This window comes from Apostichopus japonicus, chromosome 1 (genome assembly GCF_037975245.1).
Source record: "Apostichopus japonicus isolate 1M-3 chromosome 1, ASM3797524v1, whole genome shotgun sequence".
In the NCBI taxonomy this organism is placed as follows: domain Eukaryota; kingdom Metazoa; phylum Echinodermata; class Holothuroidea; order Aspidochirotida; family Stichopodidae; genus Apostichopus; species Apostichopus japonicus.
Genome location: NC_092561.1, coordinates 3,049,047 through 3,075,498, shown reverse-complemented (window position 1 = coordinate 3,075,498; position 26,452 = coordinate 3,049,047). Strand labels below are relative to the sequence as shown.

At 35.6% G+C, this 26,452-nt stretch overlaps 1 protein-coding gene across 2 annotated transcripts; it reads left to right on the top strand.

Moving 5' to 3' along the window:
* Window positions 1–579: 579 nt before the first annotated feature.
* LOC139981308 (interferon-induced very large GTPase 1-like) lies at window positions 580–25,039 on the top strand. Of its 2 annotated transcripts, none has more exons than XM_071993660.1 (4): window positions 580–761; window positions 15,179–15,288; window positions 15,959–16,216; window positions 17,233–25,039. In XM_071993660.1, the coding sequence occupies exons 2-4, from the start codon at window positions 15,222–15,224 to the stop codon at window positions 22,032–22,034; spliced, it is 5,127 nt and encodes a 1,708-aa protein (XP_071849761.1). In that variant the 5' UTR covers window positions 580–761; window positions 15,179–15,221; the 3' UTR covers window positions 22,035–25,039. The 2 variants fall into 2 exon arrangements, with proteins under 2 accessions (XP_071849761.1, XP_071849840.1); XM_071993739.1 differs by lacking the exon at window positions 580–761 and adding an exon at window positions 13,934–14,276.
* The last annotated feature ends 1,413 nt before the right edge of the window (window positions 25,040–26,452 follow it).

The following is a 26,452-nucleotide window of genomic DNA, read 5'->3' as shown; positions in this document are numbered from 1 at the left end:
GGGAAATTTTGATCCCCCCCACCAATGTTATATATGGTATTTTCAATCGTTTGCACAAGCAATGCGTTAGCTGTTAACAGGGAGGCTCTTGTAAGTCGCAATGTAATACACTCTGAATTTGCCTCACTCACTCACACAGTTTGTCATGTTAATGTCAAGGTGACACCCTTTATACCTAGTTTGTTTTTAGTATAAATTGGCTGCGACCACTGTCAAGTTGTTTGGATAACCCGATAATAATACTAAAGGTCAACTTCAACCCACCAAAATATGTTGTGCATTATATCTGAGTGAAGTATAACAGGATTGTAAGAAATATTTTACCCCATACATATAATGGTCTAAATTATTGTTCCCATTAAATATTTTGTAAACTTACTGTCAGTTTTAACTCTAAAGCATTGTATTAGAGCGTTTGCTATTCTGGGCATGCATTAACTATAGGAAACCAGTTACAAAACATATCTCACGAGGAACATTAGCTGAATCTCAGCTCGTACCATTCCAAAGTAGGGAATGTTTCCGTTCTTGGCCATTTGATATCATGATGCTGTTTACACATGATTATGACTCACATGATCTTCAACGCAGCAGTGAGTAAAGTCACTGTCATTGTCGCCATTTTGTAGGCGTTACATTTTCATAATTTAGTAACCAGATCAAGATGTTACTGGGAATGAAGTGGTTATATTTCGCATATCAGAATATCGCTGGAGATTAAATCAATAATAATTCATTGAGAAGGCAATAATCAGGATACGGTAAGTTCGAATGTTATGACGCAGTTAACAATAAAACAGACGCTGCAATATGGCTAACAATATGGCGCTATCAATACGTGTCTTTTACAGTGTGTTATGAGATTCATTTATTGTATTGTAAGTATAACAACCATCGACATGTCCCTCAACCTGAGCTTCCATACATATATTAACGTGATCCTATGGTATGTCATGTCTAAGAATCTACGATTTTTGAGGGGAGGCAAATGCAATGCTCCTCAGGTTTTCATGAACACCTCCACCTCACCTACACCTCCTGCACTCACTCTGTACGCAATGCAGTTTAATAAAAGGCATATATTATAGGCCATGGTACATAGGGCATTTATGTGCTCTGTTTTCAATTTCCGTGCAACTGATCGAGGGTGGGGCTAAATTTATCACAGATTGATGAATTAGGAGTTGCTAATCACAAATTGCTTTATCCCCACGTATGGTTGTGGTTAAGCGAGAAGAAAATTCATGGAAAAGGGAGTTACATTACCATACTTAAAACCCATATATCAGTTCCACTACTACTGTTTTACTGAAGTGAGAAAGTACACTAACACTGCAAGTTTCATGGGAGTTCACTCATTTTTTTTATTTCAGGCCTTGCATGAAATCATAAATGAATTATGACTGCTAAAATATGTTAGCTAATTAACCAATTGGTTAATTAGATTAATTAGTTAAAACATTGTTAACTAGTTAATTATCTTAATGCATTAATTATTAAAAATCCTACTAATTTATTGGCCAGTTAATTAATTAAGGTCATTTTAATCAGTTGGAAGGATTGATTATATATGGTAGAGAACAAAAAGGAAGGAAATTTCAAATAATCTTCAAAACTTCATCCACATCTTTGTTTGTATATAGAGAAGTTGGACTGAGTAGGTTGTAACATGGACTTCCTTAAAATAAAGATTTTCTCAATCGCCTTGAAAGAATGCTATACCCTCCCAAACCAAATTTGACTACAACTCAAACTATGAGCACTTTATTCATTCAAAAGTGAAATACTTTACCAAGCCTGATGACTCAAAAGACAGATGCTTATCCACTCTATTCGAGGTGCAAGAAGATGAGAGATACTACCTCCCCTGGACGACACGATACCATTCCTAGTTTAAGTCCAAGCATTGCTAAAATAAGACTCCCTTTCATCAATTTTCCTGAAAGAATGCTTACATCCTTCCAAATACAATATTGACTATTAAATACAAAACAAAACAACAAAACTACCACACTTCCGGGTGGGGACTGATAAAGCACTCCAAGTAAAATACTCAATTTTCCTGAAATATGGCCACATCATCCCAAATACAATTTTTTCTAGTAATTTACAACAACAAAAAACTTCCAATCTCTAATCATGAGCATTTCGTTCATTCGGAAAAATTAAATCCTTACCCATTCTGATGACTGCCAAGGCTGATTGTTTACCAGACAAAGTGAAATAAAACTCAAAAGGTAATTTGCTTGTTCTCTCGTTTATTTCGTTGCTCATCTCTCTATCTCTCTCTTTTTCTCTTTCTCTTTTACTCAGTCTTTTACTAGTTGTGTTTTGTATTATACTCATTTCTCACTCAACCTTTCTCTCTGAAGAACAGTTTACAACTGACCACTGTCTCTAAAAACACACTATTCAGTAACTCAATACAATACATGCTAATTTTACATAAACAAAAACAGAATGGTTGGGCAAACAATAGATGGCATTTTGAAAGCATTTGCCTATTTTCATAACATAGCAGGTGCAAAATTGTTAGACTACTTTACTCTCTAGAACATTCTCCCCTTCCATTAGGTACTCTACCTCAAGTATAAAAAACAAAACAAAATTAATACATTTTACTCATACATTAACTATCAAGAATCTTTCTTCATTAGTGCAAATCTATGTACAGTAAAATATTTTTGGAGTATTTATATCACATAATATTGAACTTATATATAACACTTTCTGTCTACATTCGACACAAACACATGGAAACTCTTTTTTAAATTAAACATGTATGCTTATATGGTATGTTGTTATACCAAAATTCACTGATACAAATGCAATAGATCTTGGACTGTGTGCAGTCTGAAGGGAATTTATAACCGCTTCTAAGTAAAATTTACTTTACCACAAAAACTTAACTTAATCTAGGATTTCCACACGACAAATCTTTCTAATGTTTCTCAAATAAACAACTTTAAACTATATAGCCATGCTTATAGCTTTTACAGGAGCCACCTTCGCTTTTGAAGCTACTAGCTGCACTCTGATTCCATTTACCCCTATGGTTGTTAAATAAACCACAGCTGCATATGCATCACTCGGAGCATTACAAAACACATGCATTCTTTGGTCTGCGTTACCCTTTGGGCACAAGCATATTCCAATATCAATTTTGTCTAAGTTAACTAAATTTTCCAACCACCTTCTGATTTCAGATTCTAGACCCCCTACATTAAGGTCATCCCAATCAAGTCCTTTTTCCCCAATTATTTTGCATTCAAATATTAGCTACTACTATAATAGGCCCAATAATTCCAAGAGGGTTAAACACTGATGATAGCTTGCTTAAAACAATTTGCTTGGTTAAGGTTTCAACATTACTAACCATTACTGGCTTCTTAAGTTGAAATTTGTCTGACTCTGCATGCCAAGTCAATCCTAAGGTCTTTGTTGACTGCAACCTCAGTCTAGTTTTATCAACTGACTTAGCCCTATGTTCCTTTGGAATCCCTTCTAAAAGCGTCTTTGAGTTTGATATCCATTTCATGGGTTTCATGCCCGCTTGGCCCCGTAGAGCAACCAACTGGGTATACAATTCTTATATCCTTTCCACCATTAACAATCTCACACCTCATAAGTGTCACTACCAGTCTTTTCCCTGTGAACTTATAAGGTTTCATTTTGACGGAATGACAAATGAAGCATTCATTCGGAAACATGTGGCGTTCCCTCCACTCTCTTGGACCACTTGTATTGTCGGACCAGTTGGCGCGTTTCCTTGGCGGTTCGTTTTCATATGCGTCATCATTCAGCTTGTTTACATGCGTTTCTATATGAGTAAAATTTAAAAAAAATAGCTGTTAAATAATGTTTTGCAACAAGAAAGGTAAGTTTTAAAATTTTGAGCAAGGATTATTTGCCTCCAGTTTTTGTTACTTAAGATTCAAAGCATTTCGCCCCCAATTTTCACTCCCTTATCATTAGGATCATTCAATAATCAAAAAGGAAAATAATATTTGGAGTTTAACTTTTATGTTTAAAAATTTGAAGGAAGAATATATTGCAAATGTTCAGCAACATGCTCTAGCAAAATCTTTTAATTTCTTAAAGGCATTTAAAGTTACCTCGCAATCTTAACACAAGTTGACAGAAAAAGGTTATATTTCCAAATTCAAAATGCATATACTCTTGTAAATACTGTTTTAATTTTGTTTACTGTATTTGCCGTACAAAAAAATAATCTATATATGGCTTCTTCCTATTGAGGACCCATTCCCATAAGTTATAATGAACTAAGAAGTACATGCATACCATCAAGTGTATCAGGACTACGTATATTGCTCATGTTTGAACGATGACAAGAAAATTACAACAAGAAAATTAAATTTTGCTGATAAAATATGCTCTATGTAGGCTATATGCAGTAGGCTATATGCAGTGTTTTTGGTCAAACCTGTAATTTGCTTTGTCAGCCTGGTGTAACCCACAAGTTGAGACATTTGAAAGAAACATGCTGGTCAATGGTGTTGTTTACATCACATTCAAACTGTTTACTAATAGACCTTATACTGTGTGTGAGCATATCATTTCTGTCCAGATTGAATTTGAAAAGCCAGATTTGAATTAGGGTAAAATTTACATAGGCCTAGTACTAGTAAATATTATGCCTTGCACCAGCGAGATATTTCTATCGCTATATTACCTTTGCATAGTGGTTATATTGTGAACGTTAAAATTTGCCAAGTTTAGTCAAATTGGCTGAGCTCTACGCCGAACATACATTTCTTTTCCAAGTGGGCAATTTGGAAAAACAGTGGTAGGGCCTAGCCGCCTAGGCCTAACTAAAATTAAGAGGCTGGTTGGAGGAAAAAAATGGATTAATACAGAATCTTACACATTTTTGACAAAAATACTAGTACATACCTGCAGCGCGTTTTTCAGCGAGTTTTGCCTGCCTTTTGACTTTAGTTATGTCGCAAAACCGTTTGTAACATTCAATGTGGTATCATCATATATGTCTCGATGTAGTAAAACTTCCCCAACACATTCTGAAATTGTTAACGTTAGGCCGATCGCCGTCGCGGAATTTCTGGCTATTTCTGCCTCCTTGCAATAAAATTGTGTCCACTCCAAGGCAAATGTCTTAAATCTCTCTTATGAATTACTTGTCAGTTCAATAAATTTTGATTTAGAGCAATCTTTAACGTGTATAATACAGTTTTCTCGAAGCGCCTTTCGTGTAACACCGCCACTACTGAACGCGGCCATTTTTGTTTTCGGAACACTTGTTCTGTCAATATTAACAAACGTTGTGATTGGTTGATTCGCCGAAATTTAAGTGTATGCCGCAAGAATGTCTCACGTACGACATTTCTGATTGGTAGAAAATAGCCTCGTACAATAACGTAAAAGGACCCGATTTCTGTTAGATTTTTACCAATTTTTAAGCATATATACCAGCATCGCAAGTGGGAACAACTGAATATCCATTCAGAATAATATTTTCATATTTATCATTTACATATTATCCCCTCCCTCTTTGAGTTGCACGGAATGAAACGAAATCAAGGGATGTACCACGGCCTATTAGTGTGCAACCGTGCGAAGGATATACACATACTGTACGTGACTGGATTGACTTTATCATAGTTGTATATGAATATTGTCTTAATAACAGTATTCTGTTGACAATCGTCTAGTGCTTGTATATGCTGTCTTGGCATCTAGTTACCTTGTCATGAATACTACCACAGTAAGCCTTCTTTAGTCTTTAGTTTAAGGATGAGACAAGGAAATGGCTTAAGCTGTGAAATTGATTTTCTCCAGACATCTTCAAAAAGTGTGTGAATTTCTTCCCACCACATTCCTTGTTACATCTTTTTGGCAGAAATTTACTTCTTTAGATTATCGAGCTGTGTTACCCCAACATCTTGTACCGAGTGATATTTCTATGCGTGACTTCATTTTTAGCATTTTTCACTGTGCGGACGAGTTTCTCAAACAAGATATTATAGAAAAGCTATCAGCCTACCAGTTGGCAGTACCTCTAGTTCTCGGAGGGGTCAAAGACAAAAATCCACAACTATTACTTTGGGCATGCCGAAGAATAGTTAAAAAATGGAAAGTTGAGGGAGATGCATTTGCTCTTGAACAACCAATTGTAGCATATCAAACCTACACTGTATCAGTATTGAGAATCGGTAATGTACTGATGTCAAACTCGAAATTACTAAACTATATGTTAGGTTATAGCCAAGGCTATGGGTTACATCCATTCTTTTTAAATAAAGATAATGACAAGTTAGAACCACGTTTTTCGCATGGATCGATCGAAAGTGCTTGGTTCCTTCCACTGGTAGGTACTTTTTTCAACCTACGTGGTGATTGTAGGGATTAAACTGTACAACGTAAATTTGTTTGCATGTCTACCAATTTAACCATTGCAATAATTGCGACAGAAAAGCGTAGCGAATACGTCAACACAATAAGAGAATTGAAAAAGATTTCTTCCAAGACGCTATTTATTGCAGTCAAAGATAAAAGGAATACCAATGGATCAGAAAGATCTTCTCCACCTACGAAAAAGGATAACTGGATTTTTGTCAAAACTATTCAGGTCGACACCATCAGCCGAATGGTTTGCGAAATCATAGCGGATTCATGCAATAGAAATAGACAAATTGAAACTCTGTTGAGTATTGAGCAAATATCAGAGAAATGCAGAACGTACTTAGATGTCGACGATGACAAAAAAGAATGTAATAATGCTCAGACCTCTGTTAAGGACATCTTTGGAAGTGTTGAATACAAGGATGTCTTAGAATTTAAACAAAAGAGTTTTCCGTCGCAAGAATCTTGGCGGGAATGGGATGAGCTGGATAAAGCCCATTTTGAATCAGAAAACGATGATGATGAGTCTTTCGAACTGCAACGAGAAAAAATATTACAGGTCAAAACAAAGCAAAGGAAAATTCAGCTGGAAGCTCAGCTTTCAAACAGCTGTATCACAGTACAATCGAGAGAGAAAAGAATAATCATGATTATTTGCAATATTTCCTTGGCTTCCTAAATGACAAAATATACCAAACAGTAAGTGACACGATATTAGATGGCATGAAAACCATTCTAAAACTTGAAGAAGAATTAAGCCAAAAAGAAAGCCTAAAGGAAGAATCTTCAGCTGTGTCTGTTGATGATGTGGTTGACAAAGACGGTGAAAAAGGTCGCTCTGTTCGAACGTGTGAAAATATGAGGCAAGAACGTAAGTTGCTGTTGAAAAAGTGTCGAGATAACAATCTTGGATTTGAACACTTCATGAGAGAAATTGGGCAATTATTCGAAGCATATGAAGAGCTTTCTGAGAAGAAACACCAATCAAAAAATATTGCTTTGTTCCCATCAATTGCCGCTAGTTTGGTAATGGAGATGCATTCGTTAGAACTAATGGACGGCGACACCGGCCGTGTGCCTCTTACATGGGTCACTGCTGTTTTAGATCAATTGAGTCTCAAACTAAATGATCCGAAGGTTTTGGTAGTAAGTGTGGTTGGTGTTCAGAGCAGTGGTAAGTCTACACTTCTCAATAGTATGTTTGGTCTGCGTTTCCCAGTTCGAGCCGGACGATGCACGAGGGGTCTTTTCATAAGATTTCTCCCAATTGAAGAAAAATTAGCGGAAACGCTAGGGTTCAGTTACTTGATCGTTGTCGATACTGAGGGCATACGATCCATTGATCATGACGATCGAAGATTCGATAATGAACTTGTCACGTTTGCTTTTAGTATTGCTAACGTAACAATTTTCAATATAGAAGGAGAAAACATTGACAGTGATATGACAGGCATACTCCAAATAGCAGCACATGCTCTGATGCGGATGAAGGAAGTTGATTTAGAATGCAAATGCAAAATAGTTCAACAGCGCGTAGCTGATTTGACCGCTGCAGACAGAAATAAAGTGAGTACCTTCAAAGAAGGAATCAAACAAACACTCGACGCGGCTACGAAAATTGCTGCGGAAGCGGAAGGATTAGAGGGGAGGTATGAGAAATTCTCGGACGTTGTAGAACTGAAGCTAGATGAGGACTTGCAGTATATACCCTGTCTTTGGAAGGGAGGAATGTCGCCACCAAATCACATGTATAGCGAAAAGGTGGTTAAAATAAAGAACGGGCTCTTCCAGGATATCAAAAATAAGATCATAACACCTGAATTAACAATGACAACATTCACGGAGCGCGTACGAGATGTTTGGAAAGCAGTTAAGGAAGAGGATTTCGTTTTCAACTTTCAAGATAGTGTTAGGGCGGTTGACTTTAACAAATTTTGCCTTGAATATAACGGGTGGGTAGTTGACATGAGGAATGCAATAATGGTAAAAACAAAAAGTTGCATTTTAGAAGTTGAATCGAGTTTTGGAAGTGGTGTAGATCCTGATATCGATTCTTTGAAAGATTCCTTAAGCGAAGAAGTTGAAAATGAAAGACAAATTTTAAACCGGAAGGTACGGGAATACATTGAAAACCATCCTCGTAAGAATATCATGATGAAACACAACCAAGGCTTCCGCGACGATATATCGATTGGACTAAAAGATGCAAAAAACCAAGCGGTTATGAGACTTTCAGAAGAATTCGAGATCAGAAAACTTAGATTTAACTTACCAAGCCTTCAAAGGAAGTATCTTCCAAAGATGTTAATGGAAGCTAAAGTAACGGCCACTAAAATGCTACAAGCTACAGTAGATCAGGGTAAAGATAAAGACGCTTTAGAACAGCATTTTAAAGACAATTGGAGATTATGGATTGGCAATCTCATGCAAGAAGGCAGTTTAACTCGGAAACAAAAAACAACATCCTGTTTGAAATCATTGTCCGAAAAGTTACTCCTACGGATGACCAGGGATATGGCAGTTGGAAATGAAATTCAAAACCTAATATCCCAAGAAGGGGGAATAGAGAAGCATGTTGAACTACCTGAATTTGCTGAGTACATTCACGTGAAATATGTAAAGGCGTGGATCCGGCATAAACGTATGAGCGAGCAACATGGAGCCGGTCACAAAGATGAGGAAGGAGAAGATGGCATCATTCGAAATGAAACAGAACAGGCCAGTACATACGTAAAGCAGGTAATCGACCTTCAAATAAGTGAACTTCAAAATCAGAAGGGTAAATATTTTGACACAAATATATTTCAGTTGGTGGTTTGGAAATCTCTAATGGAATTATCGTCTCAACGTGACAGATTTAAACTTCCTCATCTCCTCATCGCAAAAGCACTTTTGCATTTATGCGGACGAGCGTTTGAAGAGGTTTACAGGGACAGTGAGGAAAACGAAGATGAATTGAGTGAAATATTCAGTGAAGAATACTATATGATACAGGATCACTTCATTGATTTCTATGGTCAAACTAATATAAACAACCGTGCTGCAGATTACATCTTCTACTATCTAAGAAAAGACATAGATATGGAAATGGAGCACTTGAAGAAGTATGTGCTGAATAATATTCAGTATGCTAATTACACCAGAAGGCTGCAATTACCTTGGGATTTACTGAAGCAGTCTGTGGTACGTGATCAGGATTGGTCATCACGCGTGGAAAGCCTGTACCATTTCTTGTATGCTGGTGATTGGTATCGACATTCTATGAAGCAGCAGGCTGAGAATTACTTACAACGAGAGTGGGAGAAATGCTGCAAGAGGATAGACAAAGATATCCGTACCAGGCAAAAGGAAATATCAGACACTCGATTACGAAAGATAAAAATTGTCGACCAACGAGTATCTTCAGAGACAACGTTTCAAGAGTGGGTCAACGAATTGCAGAACTGTTTTGACGAACTTGGACCATTTGTAAAAGAAATCGAGTCTATTTATGTTGGAGCAGAATTTTCATTAGTTTCTACCATTTTGAAGAAATGCTTAGAAAAAGTACTTTAGAAAAAAGTTTAACGAAGTAGGGGTGTATGATGATTTTCAGTACAGCTTCTCTTCTTTTAAGACCGAAACTGGCTTATCGAATCTGTGTGATGAGGTGTGCCCTATGTGTGGGAGCCCATGCGATAACATCATGGAGAGCCACTCGGTTCATTCTTCCTTCCTTCATCGTCCCAGGGGGATGAAAGGGGAAGCTTTTTCAGAGACATCGAAACTTGTATTGGAGGATTGTAACTCTTCATTACTTCTACGAAATGCCACATTTACAGTCGGCAATGAAACACTTCCTTGCGCAATGTACAAACGGCGTTTCCCAAATTGGGACATTCGCCCGACGAACGGTGACTTCGGTAAGCGCTTTTGGCAATGGCTGTTTGCTACTCAAAACGACTGGATCGCGCTCACTTTTGACTGTAAACCTGCTGATATACCTCAAAGTTGGTTTCACATAAGCGAGTAAGAAGCGCTTGATAGCTTAGATCAAGACAAAAATCTGAAGACAAAAGGACGGTCAACATTTCATGGAGGAGCTTCATTTAATTAGCCATATGTTGGGAGTTGAAGAACGCACGATCTTTACTATCATTATAATGTAGAGCAATTATTACGTAGAGTAACACATATTCTGGCGTGCGTTTTTCAATTTGTTTCATTATCAGCCACTCCTAAAGACCTTCAGTATTCGCCCGAAATGTTTACACGCTAAAATATCGGTAGAATTTTTCTTAAATAATTTTCTATAGAAGCTCTGATCCTCAAAATTATTCACACACTCTGAGTAAAATAGACCGCTAAATATTTCAATGTGGTTCAGTACTTTTAATGTGGTAGTAAAATGCTAGTTAAAATTTGAGTATGTGTGACACTTTCTATTGTATACTAAGATAGTATATCGGTACTAAACTGGATTAAAAGGATAAAAACTGATATCTCGTAAATACTGGACCTTTGAGTAGGTGAAATTATGCTTTGCGGTTACCTACAGATACGTTCATATGAACTGAGTTAGGAACATAAATGTAAAGTTGAGGAAATACTGACATACAGGTACGACTTACAATTAAAAGTCTTTATCAAGTATGTCAAATAAGAAACATAAGGAATATTAAAATAGTTTGATATTTTGAAGCTTTCCTTTGTTCACTTTCGCCTTTTATTTTAGGCTATGCTAAGTTTTACTTGCTACTATTGAATTAAAGCTCCATATTTGGGAATATTTTTGAATCAGTTATGCCTATGAGGGTTCAATTCTCTGTACAGTACAGTACAGTACAATACAGTATCATGAAACAGATATTATACGTTTCGTAGGGTTGATAAACTACAAGTATCTAACAAGTTCCTTGAAGTTTATATTGACACACATCTCTCTTGGAAAGATCACATTCGGTATATCTCCATTAAAATGGTGTTGGAATTAAAAATCGCCTTACTTACCTGCTACCTGGCAATATTCATATTTTTCTTTACAACACACTTATTCTACCTTGCATATCGTATTTTAGTATTATTTAGGGCAGTACATATGCTTCTTAAATCTTTATCCTCCAAAAAGGCCATTCCGTTCTGTTTTCAGTAATGAATATATTCATCACCCAACTATGGTTTGTTTTTGTTCAAATTAACACCCTTTCAGTTTGTGATATAAATCGTTACACACTGGTGTTTTTATTTACAACTGTTACAGGCTACTTTTTTCTTCCATGTTAATAGTTTCTTTAATGTATTAATGACACGCATTCGTATCCTACCCGTATACATGTAATTGTATATCGATTCCACGTTTTAGACTCACTTGCAACACATTGTTCGTGTCCAAGGACCTAAACTGTTATTAACTCCCCGATAATGTTTTTAAATGTCTCTCAATAATTACTATTAAAGGGCCTTGAGACATAATGTTATTACTAACCTGTGATTAACTGTTTCCTGGTTCTGTTTTAGCCTTTTTTACCTTAAAAAGTTGTGATTCCCTTTCACCCTCTCTCTCTCTCGTTTTATTGTTTCATATTTCCACACATTTTTACTTTGTAAAGGGGTGTTCACGTTTATAAGCTTCTCCAAGCTTCTTGTGGGCACATCTCAGTCTCTTTCTCTTTAAAATTACTATGTTCTGTGCATTCTTATGTTGTTTACTTCAAAAGTGACAGAAATAAAGTTTTTTTTATGAAAATGAATGAACAGGTACTTGCTACTATTTCATTAAATCAATGTTAAAGTTTGAAAAGTATTACATTTGCTTGTAACCATCTTCAATGCCTTCTCAGCTCTCTAATGGAAAGCTGTTGCCTGAAAATCGATCACTACGATACGAATTGAAAAATAATCTAATAAAGCCATAGTAAGGATTTTGAAATAATTACGGCCTCAACAAGCATTTTTTGGTTCCCAAGCGAGGCAACGAACTAAACATTTCACAATTTTCTGACATATCCAACATAAAGCATCACTCATGCTTTACCATTAAAGTATATCCTTTTAAAGACTCATTGATAATGTTTCCATGATACAAGTTTAAGAAGGATAACCGTTGTGAAGTAATATTTATTACACTTTCGAAAACAGCAAATGACCAGTGACGTCACACGTTGTCATTAGTGCTGGTCAAATACCGATAGGGTCTCAGAATTTTTAACAGCTGTTTATTGTTTCAAAATGTATCTATATGATCTTAAAACTGATACCAGTAAATGTATTCCAATCATTCAAGCTGTCTTCTCATAGTACTGCTGTTGCTTATTTCATTTCATTTTTCATTCCATTTCATTTATTTGTTTTTCACAACATGCATTTAAACGTTTACAAATAACAAGTAACAGGAAGTAGTAGTGGATAATACATGAAGTGAAGGAAGCGGAACAAAAAACCCTTGCGGGCTTGACGGGGTGCTTCGCTCCCTAAAATAAGGAGAAAGAGACCAATCAAAGTACAACAAAGCAAACTACACAATTTCAAACAATAGCACAATAAGACCAAAACAAAACAGTAACCCCCCCCCCCGGAAAAAAATTGTCCATGGACCAATACCACTTATATTTCATGGTGTGACCATTATACTTTAGCCTATCCAAATATGATAACATTAATTTAGCTCTCCAAAAACAAATTGTAAACGGAGATATTTCTTCGTGCTCTTAAAGCAACACTTTGCAGTAAGGAACCCGCAATGACACGTAGCATCCAAATACAATCCCAAAGTGAGATTGCCGGTGCCGTCATATAAAATTACGAACACTTTACTTAAATCTGTGGAGAATTCCTAACTTGTCTGACAGCGTGCTACAATGAACGAAATAAAGGAACTTGATAAACTCTGATTAAAGAAACGGGAAGGTTTCTATGACAATGGGCCAACCAAGTAAAAATGTAACTTGATTGAAACGCCAACCAAAAACAGTTATAATTAACAATAATAACAATAACTAATAATTATTTATTTATTTAAAAAATATTAGATACATTAGAGTAAAATATTCAAAGTCAAGAAAGGAAAGAAATATCAACCAATAAAAATATTTAAAATAATATAAACAAATTAAAGACCAAAAACTAGATCAGTCATTAGATTACCTGATGAAAGATGAGTTTTAAGTTGTGACTTACAACAATCTGACAGAAGTAAAAGAGAAAGTACCGGCAGGGCGTTCCATAGACGTGGTGCACAAATATGAAATGCCCTATCATGATAAACCTCTGATTTACACATAATTAGTGCAGTGATGGGGCTTACGAGTGAAGAATGTTCCCACCGTAGCGTCAAGTCAACAGTTCACCCACGTGTGGGTCGGCGCATTGCCTTGTAGATTTTTCAAAAACAAAGCACACCATTTTGAATAGGATTCGCTGCCTTTGATTGTCAGCCTAGTAAGAATGATCAGTGCTGCAGCTTTGATTACGCAGGTCAAAAAAAAAATCGCTGTTTTGTAGAGATGGCCATAAAATACAATTTGGTCGTTAGTAGACCCATTTTTACAGACTTTTTCATCCATTAAACTATTTAATAGCTGGTTCCTTGCAATGTGACAAATACGATTTGATGAACCTTGTCGATGTTTATGTTTACTCTGGCGTTTTGAAATTGCGAAATTTCGCTGGGTAAATATGAACTTTGAACGATAAATTCAAGCTACATTCTACTCACGTATGAAAAACAGCTTACACATGTATTACTGCACACACATAAGTAGGTCAACTCATGGACTGTTCAATATCCTTTGCAATAGGGTGATTTTAAGTGTGCATGCTTAATGACTATCGAACCAATGGTGGTTTTATAAGGTATTGCTTACCAAATCCGACCGAAGAAATATCAATATCCATCGCATAGGTCTAATAATATCGTGGTGAGTTTAGCTGGATTTTCTTTTCTGGTAGTATCGTGTTTAGTTTCAATATCTTTCGATCGTTTAAAAGTGATCCGTTGATATTACTGTAAGGAAGATACGGCTTCTAATCAAACCGAGAAAAGATCCATTAAAATTTCGTTAAATGTGAAGTCAGGTTACGGATATATCGCAACATAGGAAACGAAACATGGAAGCCTTTGAAAGACTAACAATTGCGTTTTGGTAATTAAACTTCGGGACAAAGAGAAAGAGTGCACTTTGATCCCACACCGTGAGACCTCAGATCGCCATTTTGTTTTTGTAATACTGTGCAACCAAGAACTACTTTGCGGGGTATGATGTTAAACTACTAAACAGTGCTTATTATTAAAGTCCCATTAAAAAAAGGAAACAACTATTGGTATGTTGGTTTGTTCCTAATGTGAGCGCCTCTGAATAATGCGTCCTTTTTATTGTTCAGTTGTTTGAGCTGTACATCAACAGACTTACATCTGTAAACAAAAAGTTGTGCAATGATTGGTTATTTGTAACTTTGCCAGTTCGTCACAACGCCTTATGTAAGATTAATGAATTAATATTGTATGTGAATTAATATAAACTGTGAAGTCGATTAAAAGAAATATTGAACATGTAACTAGTTTACTCAAAATCTACATAAATAACTGTTAAATAAATAAATTACTCTCGCAGTTTAATCTAAGACAATTTGCGGGTATTGTTGTTCGTTTATGACTAGTAGAAAGTGTCTACCAATATATGTATATTTTACGATTTGAAAGACATTAATGATTATTTTTGCGACCCTGCCGTGTTCATAGGTACTAACACTATGTAGTGTTGATAGTCGGGTTTGGTAGTGTAATAGCGTGTCCTAACGTGAAGCAATCTTCCCTCTGCAGTTGATGCTACACTTGAGTGATCTACACAATCCGTGAAGGGAAGATGGATGCAGAAGAACCGAGTGGAATTCAACCTGCGAAGCGTCGAAAGACGTTTCACGAAGAGAACAGTATGTTATTGAAACATATTTATAATCGTATGCATATTGCATTGTGGTTTACCGCTAAGGGTTTAATCACTGATTTGTATTCCTTTCTTTTCTTTATACCTGTATTAAGGTCCCGGACCAACACATGTCATGAATCTCCTTTCACTTGTTATTCTCACTGCTTGTTGAAGTCGGTTTGCTTTACTAACTACACTAAAAAGTATTCGATTTTGCCTTCTAACGTTATTGGATATTTTAATACTAGAATGTTTCCTAAACCCAGTGAATCATCTCTTTCTATGAAAATTGGTTTCTGCTTAAAAATTTATATAGCTAAATCCACTACTCATGATATATTTTTTTAAAGTCAACCAGGTTAAATGACGACATTTCTTTTGAAAGTAATAGTCTCGAGCTATCAACCATGAAGAACATAATTTTTTGATCACCGAATAATTCCCTGATGTTATAGACTTTACATATGCGGAACCAGGGCTTTAGCTACCGGACCTTGCCAAAATTGAGTCATTATCAACTCTACGATCAAAATACTAACAAATTAATATATATATATATATATATATATACCGAATATATAAATTAAAAACGGGATTTGGTAAATCATATTTTATCTCTCTTTTGAGCTATTTGGCAATTGATAGAACGTTTTTCTTATTCATAATGTTTACAGGTTCTCGATATTTGAATATGCTAACTGAAGTTGAAGCTGAACTTAGCACAGAAGATCTGGAAAAATTAGTGGATATAGCAAAAGATGAGGATAAGAATTTTAGGTTCAAAGACACGGGTGTACAACCAAAAGTTTTGGCAAACATTGGAAACAACGGGTTATTTACAGAGAATGATCTGTCATGGCTAGAAGCTGCTCTGATGAAGGTCCGCAATCGCGATGCAGCTAACATTGTGTGCAATTTTGCATACGGGAAAGGTAACGAAAACATATTCAGCATATTATCTTTTTGTCGGAAAAATTGCCTCGAATCACTAACTTCAAAAGTGACTAGAATAAGCTATTTCCTCATATAACCGACTTAATTACCGTATTAAATATCGCTTCGAAATTCATAAAACCCCGGGTAATAGTTCAAGGTGGTATTGTAATGCGAGTCGGGGTGGGGGGGGGGGTAACTCGATACATTCATAAAATCCCAAACGCTTCAATTATTGGATATCACTCTCCGCCGTAACACAAAACTATAAACAGAACGTAAAGTGAAAGCCGTCACATACTGAATATTTGAAGAGAACTATCAGTTTACGTGACATTTTAATTTTACGGATACTAAGCTGCAGGGACGAAGCTATTCTTTGTGGTGCTAGGGGGGAAAGCCAAAGTTTGTTCTCAACTTAAAAGTCAGAGAATTAAAGATTGATGACACTACGACTGTTACGAATTGTAATAGGTGGATGTGGTTTTCTGACGTCCGTTCTGGGGAAGTTTGTAACGGGAGGGATATCTCCTTCCGATTTAGAAAATTTAATTTCATGAAGAGGGCGTACATTGCGAAATGGCAGTAGTATTTTCGTAAGTTTACCAATATTCTTAATTCGACTTTGCGTGCGTGTGCTGAAAATTGAAAGCAATTTAATTAAAGGCTTAGAAGAGAGGATTAGGAACGTATCTCTTTACATATTAAAGATAAATTACAACTACCTAATAGTACGTGTGGGTGAAGGTGTATGCAGGTAACTCCTTACCAAGTGACCCAAAAGGAGATCTGTAGACTGTTTTTCATTTATTAATTACAAAAATCAAGTTCGAAACACGTTGCAACCACCCCCTCCCCCTCTCTCTCTCCCTGGTTTCGCTTCTGCTTAAATTAACAGCTCTAACTCCGTGATAATGAACTGGATTTGAGCCTAACCGATATCTATGTAAACCTGCATGATTTGAATATAAAGTATTGTTTCATAACTTTTCGTTCTTTTCAATTGCCTATATAGATGACAGCGAACATGATTTTCCAAGTGAACCAGAATCTTCGAATGATGAAGAGGAAGACGACCTACCAAAAACCTTCGATGATTTACTAGAATGCGTCGGTTTAGTTGGTAAACATTATAACAAACTTACTCTGCAAGAGTTTCTTATTGTACGTGATTGCAGTACTAACACCAGTTTAATGCACACATTCTGGCAGAAAATCACTTCACTAGACCACAGGATTGTTTTATCTCAGAATCTTCTTCCAGAAAATATCAGTATGCGCGATTTCATTTTTAGTCTTCTCCATTGTTCTGATGACTTTCTCAGACAAGATATTTTAGAGAAACTATCAGCCTGCCAGTTGGCAGTGCCTTTCCTCCTCCAAGGGGTAAGAGAAAAGAAACCTGAAATACTTCGTTGGGCTTGCCGTAGAATCGTCAAAAAATGGCAAGGACAAGATGATCCATTCTCCCTAGAAAAATCCATTATAACGCACCCAACGTTTACTGTGGCCATTTTGCGAATTGGCGATGTGTATATCTCTAAGTCACAAATACTTAATCGCATGTTGTCTTTGTGTCAAGGATATGATTTACATCATTTTTTCTTAAATAGCGAAAGTGACAAAGTGAAGCCAAAATATTCACTAGGAACTGTTGAGAGCATTTGGTTTCTTCCTCGGAAAGGCACAGAGAAAGAAACAATCAAGAATGTAACAACATTTCTAAATTTAAGAGGCGATTGTAGAGCTTTCCCGATCCAAACAGAGTTTTGTTGCAAAACAGCAGACTTGACCATAATATTTGTTTCAGAAGTAAACAAGGTAGATTCTGAAGAGTACGTTAGAAATATTAAAAGCGCGTCCACTAAATCTCTGTTCATCGAAGTAACTGGAAAAGAGACGAATATCCCGGATATGAGACCCCTGTTAAATAGTCAATCGATACTTGTAGGGGAAACTCAAATAAACTGCCTAGAACAAAAATTATGTAAATTTGTAAGTCGATGCTACAAGCGAGGTAAAGCTTACGGTACACTGGAAAATGTGACTAAAATTTCAGACAGCGATATAGATTTTGATGACGAGAAAAATGAGAACCAAAATGCAAGGAAGCTTATCAATGATATATTCCAGAGTATTCCGTTCAAAAGCTGTCTAGAATTCAAGAAGAAATGTTTCCCGCTACAAGAATCATGGCAGCAGTGGGTCCAATTAGATAGAACTCGATTTGATTCAGATAATATTAGGGAAGATTGGTCTTTTGAAAAACACAGAGAAAAGACCAATACAGGAAAGAAAAACAAAAGAGAAACACAACTTCAAAATCACTTTTCACAGACGATGAAAATATTTTACAATGGTATAAAGGACACAGAAAACAACTTCGCTCGTTCTCAGTACATATTTTGTTTTCTTCATGACAAGATACAAGAAGTAGTAAGTGAAGATACAATCAAAACTATGAGATTAATCTCTACTGCAGAAAACAAAGACTCTGAAGAAGTAAATAGGTCAGACCTACAAGAAGCAGTTACAAGTTGTGAGAATATAGATGCGTGTCATTCGACAAACCAGAACATTGACGATAACACTAACGTTGTTGTATTGAAGAAGTTCAGATGTGAAAATTTAGGAAGTGAACATTTTCTAAGAGAGATGGGTCAACTGTACGAGGCATACATGGATAGTTATGACAAACATGCCCTATCAAAGGAAACGGCTGATATACCTTTGTTTCCGTCGATAGCTATGAGTTTAGCTTTACAGATGCATCCATTTGAATTGATGGATGGTGACACTGGGTTTGTACCAATAACGTGGATTACCGCGGTTCTTGACAAAATGACAGAACATTTACACGATCCAAGGGTTCTTGTAATTAGTGTGGTTGGTGTTCAGAGTAGTGGTAAATCCACCCTCCTTAACAATATGTTTGGTTTACGGTTTCCTGTTCGCGCAGGACGTTGTACACGTGGTCTCTTTGCTCGATTTCTGAAAATTGAAGAAACCCTCGCAAAAGAGTTGGGTTTCAAGTATTTCATTATCGTTGACACTGAAGGAATAAAGTCTATTGGCCACGATGACCATAGGTTTGATAATGAACTGGTCACGTTCGCACTGAGTATTGCTAACGTAACGATTTTTAACATAAGTGGTGAAAACATCGGTCCGGATGTGGCCGATATATTACAAATAGCCGCGCATGCGCTGATGCGGATGAAAGAGGTTGATTTAGAATGCAGATGTAAAATAATTCAACAACGAGTATCTGATCTAACAGCAGCAGACAGAAATAAAGGCAATACGGACAAGATTAAAGAAACACTTGATGAGGCGACAAAGTTTGCTGCAGAAGAAGAAGGCTTGGAGGGTCGTTACAAGGATTTTTCAGACGTTGTAGATTTAAAATTTGACGAAGATATGCAGTACGTGCCCAGCCTATGGACCGGAGGAATGGCGCCCCCAAATCATATGTATGGAGAGAAAGTTATCAAAATAAAACGAAGACTTTTACGAGATATCAGAAATAAAATAATCACTCCAGATTTAACCTTATCTACATTCACAGATCGCGTGAGAGATGTATGGAGCGCCGTTAAGGAGGAAAACTTTGTCTTTAATTTTAAGGACAGTGTCAAAGCTGTAGATTACAATCAGTTTTGCCTCTATTATAATCAATCGATAGTGCAAATGAGACAAGCAATAATGGATAAATCTAATGACTGCCTTTGCGATGTCAAATCTGCAGTAAAAAAAGGTCACAGTGTTGAGTCATTGATAATAGATTTAAAAGATGAAGTTGAAAGGCAAAGCGAACTACTGAGAGATTTAGTAGAAAAGTACGTTTTAGACCATCCTCGCAAGAGCATGATTTCTAGACATAAACGAGGATTCCTGGAGGATGTTCATATTGCAGTGAAAGATGCAAGACAACAAGCACAACATAGGATAACGGAAGAATACGAGATTAAGAAACTTGAACATAATTTGCCAAATCTGGGACCAAAATGGTTGATGAGGATGATTACTGACGTCAAAGAAGTAGCAAGTACAAGGGCAGTTACTAAAGAATTGCCGCATGCAATTAGATTCGATGAATACCTAATTTATTCACGGCGTCACAATTTACATCCCAGATATAAACATGAACTGGATGAATTGTGGGAAAAATGGACGAAAGAAATCAAACAAGAGAGTGGTATCACAGAAATCCTAATATCGCCGTCTCATATTAAAACGTTATGTGATAAGTTGTTGTTAAGAATGACACGAGGTATGGCTATAGGGAGCGACATTCATAATTTATTATCAAAGGAAGGAGGAATAGAGAAACACATCGAGTTATCAGATTGTTCAAAGTACATCAACGATAAGCAGGTCAACGCTTGGATTAAAAATAGAGTTACTACTCGCAAAGAAGATAAAAGCACTAGTGAAAGGAAAAGCGAAACGCCGGAAAATGAAATAATTCAAAAAGAAAAACAGGAAGCTATCAATACCATGATACAATCTATTGAATCATCGATAGATGAGCTCAAGGGTCAAACTAGAAAGCATTTTGATAGCAATTTTTTTCAATTGCTATTTCGAAAAACACTAAAAAATCTTTCGAAAAAGACAGGTGACATAAAACTACCAAATAGTTTAATTGCAAAAGGACTTATGCACTTATGTGGTAGGGCATTTACTGAGGTTTTTCAGTATACAGAGGTTAGTGATGATAATTACAGTAGTTATTTCTACCGGGAAAATGGTATAGTGAGAGAAACGTTTGGTAGTTTTGTAATGCAAAGTGACTTGGAATACAGCTTATCAGAGGTCCTTTATTACTACATTAGAAGTGAATTAAGGAAAAAATATGAACATTTTGTAAAGAATTTTGATTACAGTGAACTGACTAAACGATTGAGTTTACCTTGGGACGTTTTAGAATACGAGAGCCAACACATGATGGATCATCATTGGGGAGGTGATTTATTGTATAGTATGTGTGACATTATGGCATGGTCTCATGGCTACTGCGAGTACTTACAAACAGACAGTGCTGATACAGAAAAGAAAGAATGTGGTAGAATACTTGTAACGGTCCGCGACGGTCTGACCAAATTGGAGAATAATTTAGATCGCAATGACCCATATCAAGACTGGATCGGTCGTCTGTTAGAGACATTTGATATAGACTCGTCAGTGCGACGTACATACGACATCTATGATAATCCTCGTCCTCTGGAAGTCTCTTGTCATTTAAAAGAGCGAATAAGTCAATGGGATCCATGGGAGGAATACGACTGTCCTGAATTAAACCGCTCATCCTTGAAAATAGCAGCAGGACTATCGAATGTTTGTAAGAAAACCTGTCCAATGTGTGGTATGTTCTGTGATAATATTCTGAAAAGTCACACAATACATTCTTCTCATTTACATCGTCCTAGAGGCATGGCAGGAGAAAGATACCCTGGTACTAATAGGCTGGTATTAGAGGATTGCTCTTCATCCGTCCTTCTTCCTTATACAATGTGTACGATAACTGATAAAGAATTCCATTGTAAAAATTACAAACGGTTTTACCCAGACTGGGAAATTCTTCCTTCTACAAATGATCCTGGTAAACTATTCTGGCAATGGGTGTTTGTAGATATGATGGAGCGTTCCTCTGAGGACTATGATTTAGATTTCCCTGACAGCTGGTTAAATATTACAAAAGAAGAAGCTTTACAAAGCTTAATCGATGATAAACAATTAAAGACGGAGATTAGAACCAGTCAAAACCAACACACTAAGGACGCTAATGACAAACAGAAGCTTGTTGCAGATTAAAAGGATGATTCAGATTCTGAGGAGAGCACAGAAGCAGATTCTGCGAGTTCTAATAGTCCCTCGGATGATGAATCTGAAAGCGCGTCAGATGATGAATCCGAAGTAGTTCAGTCATAAACTATACATAGTAGAAACGAAGTCATAGCTGTAAAATATAATATAAAAAGATGGGAACGCTATTAATTTACTTCAGTCATAAAGTGTACATATTATAAATAAAATTACAGCTGGAAATAACTTGTTGTACGGCTCACAAAATTTCAGTTTTGATAAACTGTGGAGGTTTATGATATAAAGAATACACATCATAAATTCCGTTAACTTTCAGCACAACACAGTATCTTCTTTGCGTACGAAAATTCTTTTCAAGATACCTGCTAATTTTTCTTTCTTTTTTTCGATTTCGATACATTTATCACGACAAGAAAAATCACTGAATGACAAAAGATATTTCAAAACTTTGTTAACTACATTATAAATAGTTACCCTATGTCAACAGTGAGATGAATCACAAATACACTGCTTCAAGTAATACGATAATTAAATCATACAATATGCTCAAACAATAATAATGGTTTGGGAGTGAAACATACAGGGAGGGGATGGTGTAAGTTTATAGCTAAAATTATGAATCTATCGCTACAAAACTTCATTTCATTCAATTTTCAGAGTTAATATCAAATTTGGCATTTACAAGTCATAATCATAGAAAATGTTAATGTGTAGATCACGTTTACGGGCTTCTAGGGTGCGGAAGGGCTCGGGAACGTGAACTTCCGGCCCTCTTTATGAAGTCTTCATATTTCCACATCTATATTCTGTAACGCAAATCGTTCTTCTTTATCACATATTTTCCTGGCCCCCTCATTGACCACGAACCGAGACCATTGCTAGCATTTTATTTACAAGAAGTCCAAGAAAATGTCAATCGGCTGATGAATATTAAAGCATTCTTTAAAAAAAAAGTATAAACTATATCTATCTATCCGTCTGTTGTCGTGTCGATTGTCCGTCACAGTTCTCTTATGCTACTGAATTTTAAGGTATTCCGTAAATGTTCCTCAATTTGAATCAAAATAAAATTTGTTTCATTTTCTGTATATATTAATTACTGATAAACTCATTAGTATGCTAATGCACTGTACTGGGATCATGTAAATAACCAATTTTTTTTCTCAAATGAAACAACTAACAAATTTACGTATTTAATTCAATTTTTCCAATTTTAGTTTATATTAAAAGTTACACGTTCCAAAACTTTTATCATATTTGTTCAAAACAGTTTTAAGGTTTTTCGTAGATTTTTCTCAAATATTGTGTTATTAATAAACGGAAACTAGTTCATTTTCTGTATATATTTACTACCGTTCTCAAATATTGTGTTATTAATAAACGGAAACTAGTTCATTTTCTGTATATATTTACTACCGATAAATTGAATATGATGCTAATGGACTGTACTGGGATCATGTATATACCCGACATATTAGTCGTTATCATAAAGAATATTCATGTATAGATCACGTGTACGGGCTTCCAGGGCAGGGCGCGGGAGAGCCCGAGAACGCAACCCGCCGGCCCTCTCTTTGAAGTGTGCATATTTCCTCATGTATATTATGTAACGCAAATCATTCTTTATCCCAAAATTTCCTGGCCTTCTTATTGACCACGGGCCCTAAACCTCCATTTTCTATTTTCATTTTATGTAAAACAAGTCAAAGAAAGTTTAGATCGGCGGATGATGTTAAAGCATTTTTAACAAAATATCCATTATATCTATCTGTCGGTTTGTTGTTCTCTTGTGATGTTAGCTGTTTGGATTCTCGATTGTCCGACAGTTCTCTTATGCTACTGTGTTTTAGGCTTTTCCGTCATTTTATATCAAATATTGCATTTGACTAAACGGCTATAACTTTCATTTTCTGTATATATTTACTATTGATCATAATTATTATGTTATATATTGTACTGGGATCATGTAATCATATTTTCATCAAATGAAACAAATGTACATTTCTTAATTCGATTTTTATTAAAAGTTACAAGTTCCAAAACTTTTAACATAACGTTCAAAACAGCTAAGTTGTAATCCATATTTTTAATTTTCGTATAATGATAATAATGTTAAGAAGTACGTTGTGTGTATTACGTGATTTTTTCGTGCACGTAACAGAACGACCTTAACTGCCACGATACTTGGTACGTGTTGTACATATATTGCTTTGCAGAAAGCTAATATTAGGAGAAATATTAGTAAAGGCCTACAATCTTTTCCATGTATTAATTACTACGCTTTCATTACCTTGAATTGATATAAGGTAAATTTAGTTGTTTTAATTTTCTTTGTTTAATGATTTTGAGATCGAAGAAATGACATTTGGGAATGATCACAAACCCAAACTGGTTGACATTTTGTCACAAAGGGGATGGGATTGTACAGGAGTTACAGGGGGTGTGTTTCTACCATCCCCTTCACTCTTGTGACAAACTGAAAAGTCAAATTTTTACCTTTTGGTAAATTACATTTGCCTGTTTTTAATCTCAAATGAATACGTGTTATGCAGAGAAGGCCGTTTGTGAAAGTTTTAGATGGAGTTTAGGGATTTGGCAAATTAAATTTACAATCCATCAAATTTTGTAGCCTCCAGAAAATATTCTTTCGCCACTATTGAGTGTCAAAGAACGTCGATTGTGTTTGAGCAGTAAACTTGATAGCCCTCGCGTTGGCTTTTTCGTGTATAATTCAACTTAGTTATAATCTTCAGCGAAGCATTACATAGTCTATTAGAACAATATATTTTGAGATGTATTTCTTATGTTTGCGTTCCTTTTATATTCATGTAGTCAGCTATTATAGTTTCAATGCACTTGTTAAAACAAATAACTTTAAGTTCCGTTCGACTTCAGATATACTTTTTCGGTTAAAATGTGCATCACTACTGTTTATTATTTTTCATTTATAATTCTGAAGTAACACGGTAATTAGAGAGTGAATCACAAAAACTTGAGTTATCTTGTGTTTATTTCTCTGTGTGCCCGTTTCATTGTGTAAAGCAAAGGAGGACCCAGGCCGACAATATCATGGTACATATAATATTATCGTGGGAGATATGAAAACAATTTTCAATAACCCGGGAAAATAATCTTATGTTTTTTTAGGTGGTATCAGGGTGATACATCATTTCTTAAATGTCATTTCATTTATTCAAAGAGTGTAATCGCTTAAAATGCTATTCCGGAAGAGGACATTGTGACAATCACATGTAACAAAACATAACTTGACCCTCCCTCCCCAACCCCCCTCACCCCTCCAGCAACTTCTTGATAATGTTTTCATCTCTGGATATGGTTGTTTTAATGTACCTGTTTTTAACACAAACGGCGTCCCTTATTCCCAGTAGCGATTGCAGATGGTCTTTGAACATAAGGTATTTAATACTGTTACTAAAATTTGTATCATATAATGTGTTCTCAGTGCTCTCGCCATAATGATTTCTTTCGGTGCACATACATACTGCTGCCCGAGTGATGACTTCATGAAATTTGGAAAATCTGTGACCGCCATTATTGTTTCAAATGTTGACATGATGATTCAATAGTACTTCAGGAGAAAAGTGAATAGATCATTACCAAATGAAATTGAACTATTTAATCGTTATTAATAGTGATTAAATTTAAAGGCTTCGTGCAACCTGGTTGATGTGGTGATACTTTAGAGGCTTCGTCTAACCTGAGTGATATGGCGAAAATTAAAGGCTTCGTATAACCAAATGACAAGGCGATAATTAAACCACTTCGTACGACCTGGGTGATGAGGCGATAGTTTCTAGATTTCATATAACCTGAGTGATGTGGCGATAATGTAAAGGCTTAGTATCACCTGAGTGATAAGGCGATAATTTCTAGGCTTCGTATAACCTGAGTGATGGGGCGATAATTTCTAGGCTTCGTATAACCTGATTAATGAGGCGGATATTAGACTTCGTATGACCTAGGCGATAAGTCAAAGGCTTCGTATAACCTGGGTGATAAGGCGATACTGTCTAGGCTTCGTATTACCTGATTAATGAGACGATAATATCTACGGCTCGTGTCACCTGAGTTTTATATATATATATATATATATATATATATATATATATATATATATATATATATATAAACATACATATATATATATATGTATATATATATATATATATATTTATATATATATATATATATTTATATATATATATATAAATATATATACTATGACGTAATGAGAAAATTTAGAACAGTATATATATATATATATATATATATATATATATATATATATATATATATATATATATATATATATATATATATATATATATATATATATATATATATATATATATATATATATAAACATACATATATATATATATGTA

Bases quoted from the DNA above. Each gene is read 5' to 3' on its own strand.
- LOC139981308 (XM_071993660.1), top strand. From the start codon at position 15,222: ATGGATGCAGAAGAACCGAGTGGAATTCAACCTGCGAAGCGTCGAAAG. The intron at 15,289-15,958 runs GTATGTTATTGA...TAATGTTTACAG, and splicing joins GACGTTTCACGAAGAGAACA to GTTCTCGATATTTGAATATG. The intron at 16,217-17,232 runs GTAACGAAAACA...TTGCCTATATAG, and splicing joins CAATTTTGCATACGGGAAAG to ATGACAGCGAACATGATTTT.